Source organism: Martes martes, assembly GCF_963455335.1.
Source record: "Martes martes genome assembly, chromosome: 12".
Taxonomy (NCBI): domain Eukaryota; kingdom Metazoa; phylum Chordata; class Mammalia; order Carnivora; family Mustelidae; genus Martes; species Martes martes.
Window position 1 is genome coordinate 84,684,082 of NC_137900.1, and position 12,981 is coordinate 84,697,062.

At 40.3% G+C, this 12,981-nt stretch overlaps 1 protein-coding gene across 1 annotated transcript in view; it reads left to right on the top strand.

Moving 5' to 3' along the window:
• RABGAP1 (RAB GTPase activating protein 1) overlaps positions 1-12,981 on the top strand; it is a 153,487-nt gene that overhangs the window by 119,763 nt on the left and 20,743 nt on the right. Inside the window, exons 16-19 of the mRNA XM_080819472.1 lie at positions 2,763-2,888; positions 3,502-3,645; positions 5,461-5,502; positions 5,742-5,870. Of these exons, the coding sequence (XP_080675598.1) occupies positions 2,763-2,888; positions 3,502-3,645; positions 5,461-5,502; positions 5,742-5,870 (441 nt within the window). The remainder of the gene's footprint in view (positions 1-2,762; positions 2,889-3,501; positions 3,646-5,460; positions 5,503-5,741; positions 5,871-12,981) is intronic.

Here is a 12,981-nt window from a genome sequence, read left to right on the forward strand (position 1 = left end):
ACTGAGCCACCCAGACGCCCCTCTTTTCCTCCTTTTTTACACACATTTTATTTCTTACTGAAAAACATTTTTTGAAATTATTTTTGGAAAATCAGTAGCAAACATCAGTTACTTCATTCCTATAGACTTGAGCATAATACTGCAGTCACATCCAAGAAATTCCACACTGACTCAGTAATGTCTTACACAGAGTCCGCATTTGAGTTTCCCCAATTGTTTACTCAGTCAGGTCCTTTATAGCTTTTTTTTTTTTTTCCCCTAACCAAGATCAGTGAAGAGTCAAGCAATGCATTTGGTGTCCTTTTTCTTTACTTTTTTAATCTCAACTACCTCCTTCCCTTGCTTTTCTTGTGATTTATGCCATTGACAGTCTTGAAAAACTCAAGCAAATTGTCTTGTGAAATACTCCACATTCTTGATTTGTCTGATCATTTCCTCAAGATTAAAATCAAAATGCTTGGCAAAAACAGCACACAAGGGATGTTAGCAGAGAGTGTTTGGGCACCTCCATCTTTAGCATGATAGATGTTAGAGATCAGGAGTCAATAAAGTAGACCTGGTCCCAGTCTTTGTGGATACAGAGCTAGTGAAGCTGACTGGCTGTGAGCAGAAAGTCCCAGAAGCATGTCATTATTACCTCAGTGGCGACATGAAGGTATAGTAAAATGTTTTATGCAAGATTACAGCAAAGGAGTCTTATTTATATCACAGGCTTCTCTGGGGAGGTAATCTTTAAGGTGAATGCTGAAAAATGAGAAGGGGTATCCATACTCTTTGTGCTTATCTGTATCATCTAACTTTTTAAAGCTAACATTATTGTGAAAATAAGAAAACTATTTTAAAAGCAAGAGTGGAGAGTAGAGCACTCCCAACAAGAGGAATAGTACAACCTGTAGAAGCACTGAAATGGGGAAGACTTGGCCTGTGGAAGGAACTGGAAGCTGGGCAGTGTGACTGGAGCATTACCTGTGATGGGGGATGGGGTGGGAGCTGGAGAGGCCAGCCCAAGGACTTTGGATTTTGTTTCCCCAAATAAGGGGAAGCTTTTTTTTTTTTTGGACAGACAGAGATCACAAGTAGGCAGAGAGGCAGGAAGAGAGAGAGGAGGAAGCAGGCCCCCTGTTGAGCAGAGAGCCCGATGTGGGACTCGATCCCAGGATCCTGGGATCATGACCTGAGCCGAAAGCAGAGGCTTTAACCCACTGAACGACCCAGGTTCCCAAGGGGAAGCTTTTGAAGAGTTTTAAGCCATCTTATGTAGGTTGTAATAGAAATAAAACCAAAACCACTTTGTATCTTCCTTCTGTGAGAACCTAGCTTTTTGATATTAATAAGCATGTAAAAATATGATAAAGCTATAAAAGGGTCAAGTTTTTTTCCCAGCCTTATTGATATATAATTGACAAAAATGTGTGTGTGTATTTGGTGTACAATTTGATGAGTTGATAAGCTATACATTGTGAAATGATTACCACAGTGAAGCTAATTAACATCCATCAAGAGCTCAAGTTTTAAAATTCTGTTGTTCTTGATATCCCAGAGTCTCTCAAGCTTGGTGGTTTGTCTTTATTCTCAACTTCAGTCCAAGAACATTTGTCCCCATTTAAGTATCACAACCCCTTTAAAATGGGTTTCCCAAACACATCCACGGTGTCTTGGCTTGAACTCTGTGCTGCTTATCATTGTGTTAGGATAAATGCTTGTTTCAGAGGAAAAGCGGATGTACTACCTGACATCAGAAATGCCACTCTGGGACAGACCAAGGGTCCCTCAGTATGCAGAAGAAATTAGAAATTGCCTTGCATGATAGAGACCTCTGAGATCTGGTCCTTTGCTCCAGATGCCCTTACTTGGCCAGTAATAATTTGCTGTGCTTTTCTCATTTATTGCTTAATTTGATTTGTTCTTTGGCTCCGCTTTATTCTCAGTGATGTCTGTGTTCAGCCCACCTCATCCCCTGGTTCCACAGAAGCCCGCCCACCTTCTTGACATTTTGAAGGCTTGCTACAGTCATACCAAGCCTTAAATAACATTTCCAGTACTTTTTTTTCTATTTTGTAAACTAGACATTTGCCAGGTTCTCAGGGAAATATTTTTCCCACAAAGCTATGGAAGATGTAGGTATTATTATAAATGGGTAACATCTGTAAATAGAAGTGAAGTGGGGGGTGTTGTAGTATTTTAAGTATTACCATAAACCTATAGTACTTTGAACATTACTGTTAAACTTTAGAATATTTAAGGTTCTCCTCTCAGTGGCTGTGTTTGTAACAACGAGGAAGAAAAAAAATAGCAGCTAAGGAAGTAAAATGACTTAATAGAATTGTCATGATTTGAGAAAGATGAAACCTATACTTGTGTGTCAGCCTATTGCTACTTAGTTCAGATCTGCCCCTACAAAGCCTATTCTTGGCTCCCTCAGGCAGACTCAGGCTTTCTTGTTCTTGTAACCCCACTGATCTTTCTACCTAATTCATAGGTAATTGTGAATATGAATTCTACCTAATTCATACTTACTGTATACTACTGTATGGGAAGCTTCTCGAGGATAGGAACACTATGTGACACAGACTAGGCATCGTTAATATGTCTTGGTTGAGTGAATGAATGTCATAAAACACAGCTACCTGAGTTACTACATATCACTGAAATTTCCTAGTATGTAGATAGAAGTGGAAGGATGAATTTATCACACTGGCAAAACTTCTGGGTGTGTTTGTGACCCCCATTTCCACCCCCACCCCATTCCCTATCTGTTACAGATGCCTGAAGAACAGGCATTCAGTGTGCTGGTCAAGATCATGTTTGACTACGGTCTCAGGGAACTTTTCAAGCAAAACTTTGAAGATTTACATTGCAAATTTTACCAGCTGGAGCGCCTCATGCAGGTAAAAAGGGAAACCAGCTTGCATTTGCCTCTAAGAGCACGAGACTCGAGACTCTCAGAAGAACCAGGTTGATGAGCTGATGCCAAGGAGCAGTGGTGATTGCGTTGGCCATCCGGGGTTAAGGACCAGTTTGATGTTTTTCATTTCTCACTATGATGATGATGCCAAGATTAATAAGGTGTGAACCTGATGGGTGTGAGCGAGGTTTTCAATCTCATAAACACTCAAAAGATCAGATGACTTTGTAGGGACCTTTGACATGGCAAACTAAGTCAAGAAGTACCTGCCAAGGCTCTGAAGCTGACTGGTTAGGAATATCATAATAAAAGTGAAACAGACTTTCCCAAACATTTCATAACTTGGAAAGAAAAACTATCATTCCAAATACTTGTCACCATCTTGGGGATTCCTCTTTTGAGCTAGTTTGTGGGCTGGAAAAGGGAGCCAAGTGTCAGTTTAATACTTGATAATAAGTGTTCTGAGCACATTGGAGGTTTGTAGGAAAGCACAAATATGTGACTTTTTTGGCCTATTCCTGGCAGATTTATGAGCCTCCCAAGTGGGAGTTGAACAGCTGTGTCTATGCCCAAAACTAATTAGTTTGCTATTTCAGGAATACATCCCTGACCTGTACAACCACTTCCTGGATATAAGCCTTGAAGCGCACATGTATGCCTCCCAGTGGTTTCTTACGCTTTTCACAGCAAAATTCCCTCTCTACATGGTCTTCCATATCATTGACCTGCTTTTATGTGAGGTATGTATCAGAGGCCACAGCACTTTGGCTTTTGTTTTCAGTATCGTCCTGTGTGTCACCTCCATAAAAATAGAATTTCTTCTTAGTTAATTTATTTTTGTGCTCAAAAATCCAGATTTAAGTAACTCTTCCTTGGGCTAAAGCTAATGATCACGTTTTGTTAAAGGTGTTTTCTGCTAAAAAACAGACAAACAGCCCACTATTACACATTTGTATTACTATTAGGCTTGGCTGCATTTATTGAAGAAACCCAAAATGACAGTGACTAAATAAAGTAGAGGTTCAATTCTCTCATGTGAAAGAAGCCGGAAGGTTGGCAGTAACCTTCCTTCCCTAAAGGGTCAGGGGACAGGGTAGGATGTGTCGCCTCTTTAAGAGACTTCCTAGAGGTTCCACCCAAATTTTCACTTACCTCTTGTTGGCCAGAACTTAGGTACCTGACCATATCTAGCTGCAAAAGAGAGCTTTTTAAAAGCTGGGTAGGAATTTGCTAAAAATTGGAGGGTCTATTACTAAAACCAAAAAAAAGATACAGAATACATAACAGTCTTTGCCACAACATTTTTTGGGGTATATGTGTTTAAGAAAAAAATAATTTCATTTGTAAGTGATTTATCCACTACCTCTATTAAATATTCACCTTTTCCAGTGAGATTTTTTAAAAATAATAATTTCAGAACTAATAACTGCATATTAGTTATATATATATATATATATATATATATAATAACTGGAAAACACAAGCAAAAGGATTTCAAAATACTTTAATCCCACTCACTCTCTAGAAAGTAACTCTTAATATTTTGGGGTATTTTCTTTCAGCCATTTTTTGTGTTTATGTACATGTGTTTCTATACAGAATAACTTTTTTCATATGGAGTATTATGTAATAATGTATATTATGGTTCTGTAAGTATATATTTTAAAAATATGGTTCTGCCATATATACTTGAACACTTATAGACACACATCTGTACCATCCTTCTTTATGTTTAATTATGCCATTTTCAAGGTTTACAAAAATCCATTAAAGCATTTGGACTTTTTACCAAGCTTGAAACACTATCAGAAACACTGATTATTCTTACCAGCTGCAAAGTATCTCATTCTTTGGGTATACCATAGTTTATGTAAAACCTTTAAGTTTTACAGTTTCTCAGCATTATAAACAACCATTTGTTTTAAGTAGTTACCATGGGCCTGGTCGTGCTAAGTAATTTAAATGAACTTTTCAACTAATTACCTCCAAAAACCCTTGGAGGAGAGTATAAGTTACAGAAACCGAGGTCCAGGAACTTAAAGAATTTAGCAGGTCTTCATGCCTCCACTTATCTTTCCTTTGCCCCTAGCACTCCCAGAATGGTTAGCTGAAGAAAGGCAGATTTGAGGGAGCCCTGAGCAGGTTCTGTTCTGGGGTAAAGGGCTCAAAGGCAGAGTGACTGCTGCTATATTTGGAATGGGGTAGCACAAAATAAGGGAAGAGGCCACCTGCAGTTATATCCTGAAAGATCACAATTTTTTGTCTCAGATGCTTTGGTTGGGAAGCACAGAATACTTTGGGAAAGCGTTCTTTCTTGTTGATTGTGAGAATAGGGCTAAAAAAGTTCAGAAGAATGGGAGACTGGTTCTATTTTAAGCTGTTTTTCAGTAGCAGACCTATAATTATTATTTTCCAAGATATTTTCAAGATATCCCATTTCTTTACTTAGTTAAATTTTTATACTTTCTTTAGAATTGTGGGGCATTCTGGGGACAGACAGCTGACTGGTCCAGATATAATCACTGAAAATCTTCTTTTTGTGTTTTCTCTTTTAGGGAATAAGTGTTATTTTTAATGTCGCCCTTGGATTATTAAAGGTACACATTTATTTGTAAATTGAGTGACATCCCCTGTCCAGCACTCGAAGTATCTTGGTCTTGATCTCCTTCTAAGCAGCCACCGTGCGGTAGCCGTGGCCCTGACAGTGACTCAAGGCACTGGCTAAGAAGTATCTTCTGGGGATTGTAAAGGTGCTGGTGTTTTAAAATGCTTCTTGTGTATCTTCATAGCAAAGAGCTTTTCCTATACATGGTTGTGTTTTCTTTCTTTCTTCAAGACTTCTAAGGATGACTTGCTGTTGACAGACTTTGAAGGTGCCTTGAAATTCTTCAGGGTTCAGCTTCCTAAGAGGTACCGCTCAGAAGAAAATGCAAAAAAACTAATGGAATTAGCTTGCAGCATGAAGGTAAAATAATATTTGCATTGATTAAGATTCTTTAGTTTATGTCTCACCGTTCCTGATCAAACTATGAACATTTATATGATGATGTTTGTATTGTATAATTTTTTTCCAAATATTTTCTTACACATTATATACTCTATGCATTAAATCTCATTCAAATCCCAGCCTTTGGACTTCAGGGAAGGTATTCTTCTCATTTTGAAGACCCAGGAAACACAAAGAGGCTGGAGCTCCTAGCGTCATACAGCTAAGCAGTGGCAGGACTCCGGTTTCATGATTTCCCCTCTGTTGTTCTTTAACTTCACATATTTATGGTTTGGGTCAGAAATTCCCTAAAATGAAACTAATAATATGGAAACTCAATTTTATCACTTTCAGTGACATTTATGATTTGCATAATTTTTTTAAGGTTAAAAAAAAAAGGTAGCATCTCCTTGTATTCATGTTGTAATGTGAGTGGGAGAAACTTCATTATATACTAACCAGAGCACAGACTTGGAATCAGGGAGATCTGAATTCAAAGTGACTTTACCTATTTAAGGCAAAATTTCCTCGTATGTAAAATAATAGTGAGCTTCTGGTTCTGTTTATATGTCACACTAGGCTATCGTAGGCTGCCCTTCTTTAGACACTTGGAGGTATCAAATACCTGGATGAACTTGAAAGAAAAAAGAGAAATCCCAGGTGCCTAAATCACAGTAGCTCAAAGCTAGCGTGTGTGAACTGGTAAAAAAGCATCCCAGGGGAATATGGAGGGTTTTAATGCTCATGAAGACATATAATATGATTTTGGGCCTTTGGGAGGCAGCTGAACCTGGAAACTCTGGGTAACGGACCCTGGAATGCCTGCCCTCTTTGTGAAAAGGGAAAGGAAATACTAAAACTACCTACCTGTTAAGCCTGAGAAACAATAGAAATCCTAATATAAATTGAATCAAGGATTTGAAAAAGAAATAGAGCCTCTAGTTAGTGAAATAATTATTAAAGTTACTGTTCAACTTAAAATGTTACATAGTTCACGAGTACTCTGGAAAAGTTTTAATGATATTTTCCCATGTGCCAGGTATTGTGGTTAAGTGCCGTCATGTGTGAGGATTAACTACGCTGTGTACAGTGCTTATCATGATGTCTAGTAATTAGTAAGGGTTTAAGAAATGATGGCTCTTATGGTTATTGCCTCTCTGGTTCTCTTTTTCTTTTTTTTAAAGATTTTATTTATTTTAGATAGAGAGCACAAGCAGGGGAAGCAGCAGAGGGAGGCGGGAGAAGCAGGCTCCCCACCAAGCAAGGAGTCCAACATGGAACTCGATCCCAGGATCCTGGGATCATGACATGGGACATGAGCCCAAAGCAGATGCTTAACCGACTGAGCCACCCGCACGCCCACTGGTTTTCCAAGCAGATATCAAATGCACACGTTTTAGAAACATTTTCACAGATGGTGGGTTTGTGCACAGAGCACAGAATCAGGTGAACTCTGAGGTTCTCTGAGTTGCTCTTTCCACTTCAGCCTGATTCATACAAGAGAGGTCCTCTTAGTGGCTGATGATTTCCTCCCTTCCAAAACCTCCTTTTCCAGTTTCCTATCTTAAGTTCCTGGAACTTGGTTTCTCAGGCCCAAACCCTTGCTTATTATCAGTACCTCTTTCTCTCTCACACCGCATCTTCATCCTCCATCCCAGCCCTGTTTTCACAGTACACCCTGAATCTGATCACTTTTGCCCCTTCTCACTAACACCCTAGTGTAACCATCACTGTCACTTGTCTTCTGGAATGTTCCAGTGGACTACATATCTTTCTGTTTCCACAATGGTTTTCTTTTCTTTTAAGAGTTTTTTCACTTGAGAGAGAGAGCAGGGGGAGGAACAGGCAGAGAGAGAGAGAAACAGACTCCCCATTGAGCACAGAGCCCAATGATGACACTGGGCTTGATCCCAGGACCCTGAGATCATGACCTGAGCCGAAACTGAGAGTTGGATGCTCAGCAGACTGAGCCACCCAGGCACCCCAGTGGTGTTTTTTAATCCCATCTCTCCCTTGCTTAAAACTCTGATGACTTCTTATCTCAGAATGAAACTCAAAAGTTTTTGCCTTGGCCTGCAAGGTGCTATACCCTCTGACCTCTGACCATCTCTCTGATTTCACCTCCTCCTCCTTTTCCCCCTTACACCTTCCACTTCAGACAACCTGGCCTTCTTGCTGTTCTCCGACATGCTGAGCATGTTCACTCCTCAGGCCTCTGCACAGGCTGGTCTCTCTGCCCATCATGTTCTTCTTGATGTCCACGTGGTGTCACCGTCACCTCATTGAGTCTTATGCTCAGATATCATGCCATCAGAGAGGACTTCTCTAATTACCATGTCTAAAGTAGCAGCTCCCTCAACACTTTACACCCTGATCTCTTTACCCTGTCTAATTTTCCTCGTATCACTTATTGTTACTTAACATTATTTTATGTGTTCATTTGATTATTGTCTGCCTGCCAGATCCCCAGCACAAGAACAGGATTTGGCATATAAAAATTGTTGAATGAGTGAATTAAATGATACGCTGCTGAGTTTCCACCAAGTATTGTCTTATGAAGAAGAGTTGGAGAGTTAAAGTGGCTTTGGGGAAGGCTTACAGTAGCTTCCAGCTGAAGGTTTTACTTTTTGGGTTTTCAGTAGCTTGAAACACTTTAACAATATATGGATCCCTTATTTCCGTAGTCCAGATTGGACGTGTCTAATATCTTTTTTTTTTTTTTTTTTTTTTTTGCCTGTGCTTTCACGGAATTAAGGTAGACAAGGCTGCACAGCACACACATTTTGTGCTAAGATACATAATTCCTTCTGGCCCTGGAGAACACTGTCTGGCTGGGGTACACTTTGGATGATTCCCCCTACTTGCACATGGTTTCAGGTGGGAAAGATAGAATATTTCTTAAAATTGACCCAAGGCGTGGAAAGCATTGAACCAGGACATGAGAGTGAAATTGTTCTGCTAAAAGGTGGAATGTAGTCTAGTTAGTGATGGTTACTTGTACTCTGGTAGGTTTACTAATGCCAAAAATGATTAAGAGAAATATAGGCAGTAGTTAAGCCAATTATTGGCAAAGAACCTCGGTCCCAGTGATAATTTGCCAACTCAAAAATAAGGAAACTCATAGGCAGGCTGTCATGAGCTCTGCATTATGTGGACTGCATCAGGTGGGCGTGCCTCCGTCAGCAGGAAACGATATATGATCATCTGTGGGTTTGGAGCCCCCTCTAGACATGGAAAAGGGGATGCTTGCTTTGTGAATGGTTTGGAAAGTGGCTTTTAAAGCTTCTGGTATAGAATTTAGAAAGGAAACATTGGCTTTGTAACTCACTGAAGTCCCATTCCATTATTTTTTAATTTCTTAAATATTGTAGCTTGGTTTTCTCAGTTGTACTTCCTGACTAGGGTGGGAATTAGGAATACTTTGCCTCACATGCCATTTGAGGAAACAGTTACCTGCTTTTATTGTTGTTGTGTTTTAACAGTTTTGATGTTATAATTTCCAGTTTTTGTGTAGTTTTTATGGCTATCTCATTTCTTCCCTTCAGTGCCCTGTGAGGTATGCAGGGCAAGTCACGTGAGGCAGCTGAGGCTTGTAGAAGCCAAGTGACTTACCCTGGAACTAGCTGGGTGGGGACTCGAGGCCTAGTGGAACTCAGGCCTTCTGACTCCACGTTCCCAAAGCTTTCCATGCCATTGTGTGGCCTCTTACTGCAGAGTTGCAGCAGGAAATTAGGTTTGGTGTGGCAATATCTGAAATGGCCACCAGATGGGTGTGTTGCTCAAAAAGGTGTGTATTCCTCTCTCTGTGTGTCTGTCTTGCTTTTCTCTAAAATCTTTTTCTGTGTCAATCTTTACTTGCCTCTTGCTTCATTTCTTTCTTTTCAGTCCTTTTTACTTCTCCCCTTCTCGTTCTTGCTTCTCACTTTTATTATGCAACTGAGATATTTTACTTACTTTTTAAAGAGTCTTAGATCCTCTGCTCTTAATCTCAAGTTTAACAGCATATATCAGAATTCATTGAGCCATCCATAGAGTTCCTCTCCCTTTATGGATCGTTATCTTGAGATAGGAAGATTGTTTCCACTTCTGATAGAAGATTTAAAAGGAATTTCACTTTTTTTTTTTTTTTAAGATTTTATTTTTAAGTAATCTCCACAGCCAATGTGGGGCTCAAACCCAAGCATGGGATCAAAAGTCCCATGCTCCATCAACTGAACCAGCCAGGCACCCCAGGAATTTCACTTTATAAATAGATTGTTCCAGGAGATCATGAATGGTCCCGGGAGCTCCACAACCCTTTTATACTCATAACTGGGCCATGCATCGTGTTTAGGGGGAGAAAATGCGGAAAAAATTAATTTGTAGGTCTTAAATTTTTTTGATTCAAGAAATATGGGAGTAATTGGTTTTTTGAGATGTTTGAGAGTAAGTTCAATATGTAAGGTTTAGGCTAGTTCAGAAGAAGTAAGAGCCGTAACAGAGATGGCCAATGGGTTTCTTAGAGCAAACTTGAGTGAAAACTTGGATCCTTTCACTGTGGAATCCTGTCTGAGGTGAAATGAATCTTCTGAACCATTGATTGCTTCATTGGGATGTGTTATTTCAAACTTAAAGTGAATGTGCAAGACTTCAGACTACCTGTAGAAAAAGATATTACAGAAACCAAATAGCAGTGTCTCCAAATTAATGTAATCCTAACCATTTGCTATTTAGAGAAACAGAAAACCCTGGCATTTGGGAATATTTGCTTTTGGGGGATGTTTCTTCAGGAGCTGAAAGCAGTATTAGTCTGAACTTCATCCTCTGCTCAGATCATTTGCATATTAGTGTGCGTGAGTATCTTAAACTCTGTGATTGCCGTGGCTTCATCAATGTTGTTTTCTTAATGTGTTCACAGAATCTTGCATAGTGTTTGCACATAGTGACTTAATCCTTACAGTGATCATATGCATGTACTGAATCTTAGAGAATTGAAGAAAACTCTGAAGAAGTGTAATGTTAGTAAGTGATGGAGCTGGGGTTAGATCCCAGGAATTTCAGACTAAAGTCAGTGCTTACCATCAGTGTACCATTCTGTAAAGGAGGGATTGAATGAACGGGAGAGGGGCCCTTTGTATTTTTGGTGATGTTTGTCTTGTAATGGCAGGTAAGTGCAGTCTCTGTCAGTTTAACTCAGTTGTAGCTAAGTTTAGCTAAGTTCAGTTTCCCTTAGTACTAGACCAGGCTGCAGTTTTACTTCTGTTCTTATTTTCTACCTTTTAGATTAAATTTCATGAAGAAACTTCTGAGTGAAAGCTCTTTTTTTCTGCATGAACTCTAAATTTTGCTGGTTGTCATAAGGGTAGCAGTGCCCACTGCCGCCTTAATTTATTTTAATAAGCTGGTCTCTCTTGGTTCTTATCTGTGTTTGGATTCTCTGCTACTTATTTGCTACTTGCATTTTAGAAAAATACTCTGATGGTAGAACCAGAATGCCTAATTCTATTTAGTGATCTTTGAGGGAGTTTGAGCCTGAACTGTTCAAACAAATTAAATAAAAGGGCTCAGAAATTAAATAGGATGTTGATTTGTTTCAAGTGGTTACGAGTGCAGGCCTGGGAGTCCCACGGACCTTGGCTCTCACCCTGGCTCTGCCTCTGCCATGTGACCTGAGGTAGGTTAAGGCCACAGGGCTAGAGAAAGAGAAGCCAGGTGGTACCTGTAGAATGGCCCATGCTCTGTTGATGACCTTTGTCTTTGTCCTCATCCATGCTCATTTGTTCTGACCTCTGCCCAGACATCTATTTTCCTTAAGTCCATTCACAGCAACAAACATTTGTAGATTATCTTACGTGCCAAGAACTGTGCTCAGTGTTGAACATATTACAGAGATGGATGAGAAACAAGAATCACCCCAGATTTGTGTTCTTCTGCAGCTCTTGCCAGCTAATGGACTGGATCCTTGGCTTTCAACATGTCACTTTATCTATCTAGGTCTCGAGTCCCCATCAGTAAAATGAGGTGATCGCAGACAGTTGTTTGGGGGATTAAATAAAATAGGTGTAGAGGTATCTTACTATCTTGAAAGTCCCATGTAAGTCTCAGGATTTTTTTTTTTTTTTAAGATTTTATTTAGTTATTTGACAGAGAGAGATCACAAGTAGGTAGAGAGGCAGGCAGAGAGAGGGGGGAAGCAGGCTCCCCACCGAGCAGAGAGCCCTATGTGGGGCTCGATCCCAGGACCCTGGGATCATGACCTGAGCCGAAGGCAGAGGCTTTAACCCACTGAGCCACCCAGGCGTCCCAGTCTCAGGATTTTTAAATTAGTAACTAAAAAGTGAAGTCCCTGCACAAGCAGTCTAAAAAAGGAAGATGGACTTATGTCAGATGTCTTTATTTAGCAGTGAGGACTTTGGGTTCAAGATCTCCTCACTATACCAGACATCTCCATATCGACCCAACCCCCTGCACAGTAAAGTTCACCCCTCCCATGCAGAGCTACTAATAACATTCAGCCTTCCGTTTTCCCTGGACTACCTGTGACTCCAGCCCAGTGGGGATTCCCGCCTTTGCAATGGTTTCTTAAGCCAGAATTGGAAATCAGCTCCCATTTCCTATCCACAACCTATTTCCTGCTCTCCTATGTTGAATTGACTTGTTTAAATGGCTCATTGCTTGTAGCACATGTTTAGAGGGTAACTCTGTCTCTGAGTCAGGACAAGAATGTAGGTATTATTAAATAATAACACTTAATAACCACCCTTTTTATTAAAAAGACCTCGTGTGCTAGGCACTCTCCTGAGCTCTTGATGTGTTTTTATCATGCAGTCCTCCTAACAGCAGTCCTCAGGGGGACTGTTGGAATTCTGTCAGATGAGGAACCTGAAGCTGAGGTAAGGCAGCTCACCCTCAGGGACCGAGTGAGTCAGTGGCAGAACCAGGGCTCAGGCCTGGGACCGTCCGCCTGCAAAGCCCAAGCTCTCCATGACAGACTGTTCCACTTCCCTCCCACTCATGTCAGTGGCCGCTCTCTCATTTTCTCTACCAGATCAGTACCAGCTCTCCTGGAGATGTTTTAAGAGAGAGCCTTATCTAATTCCTGTAACAGATA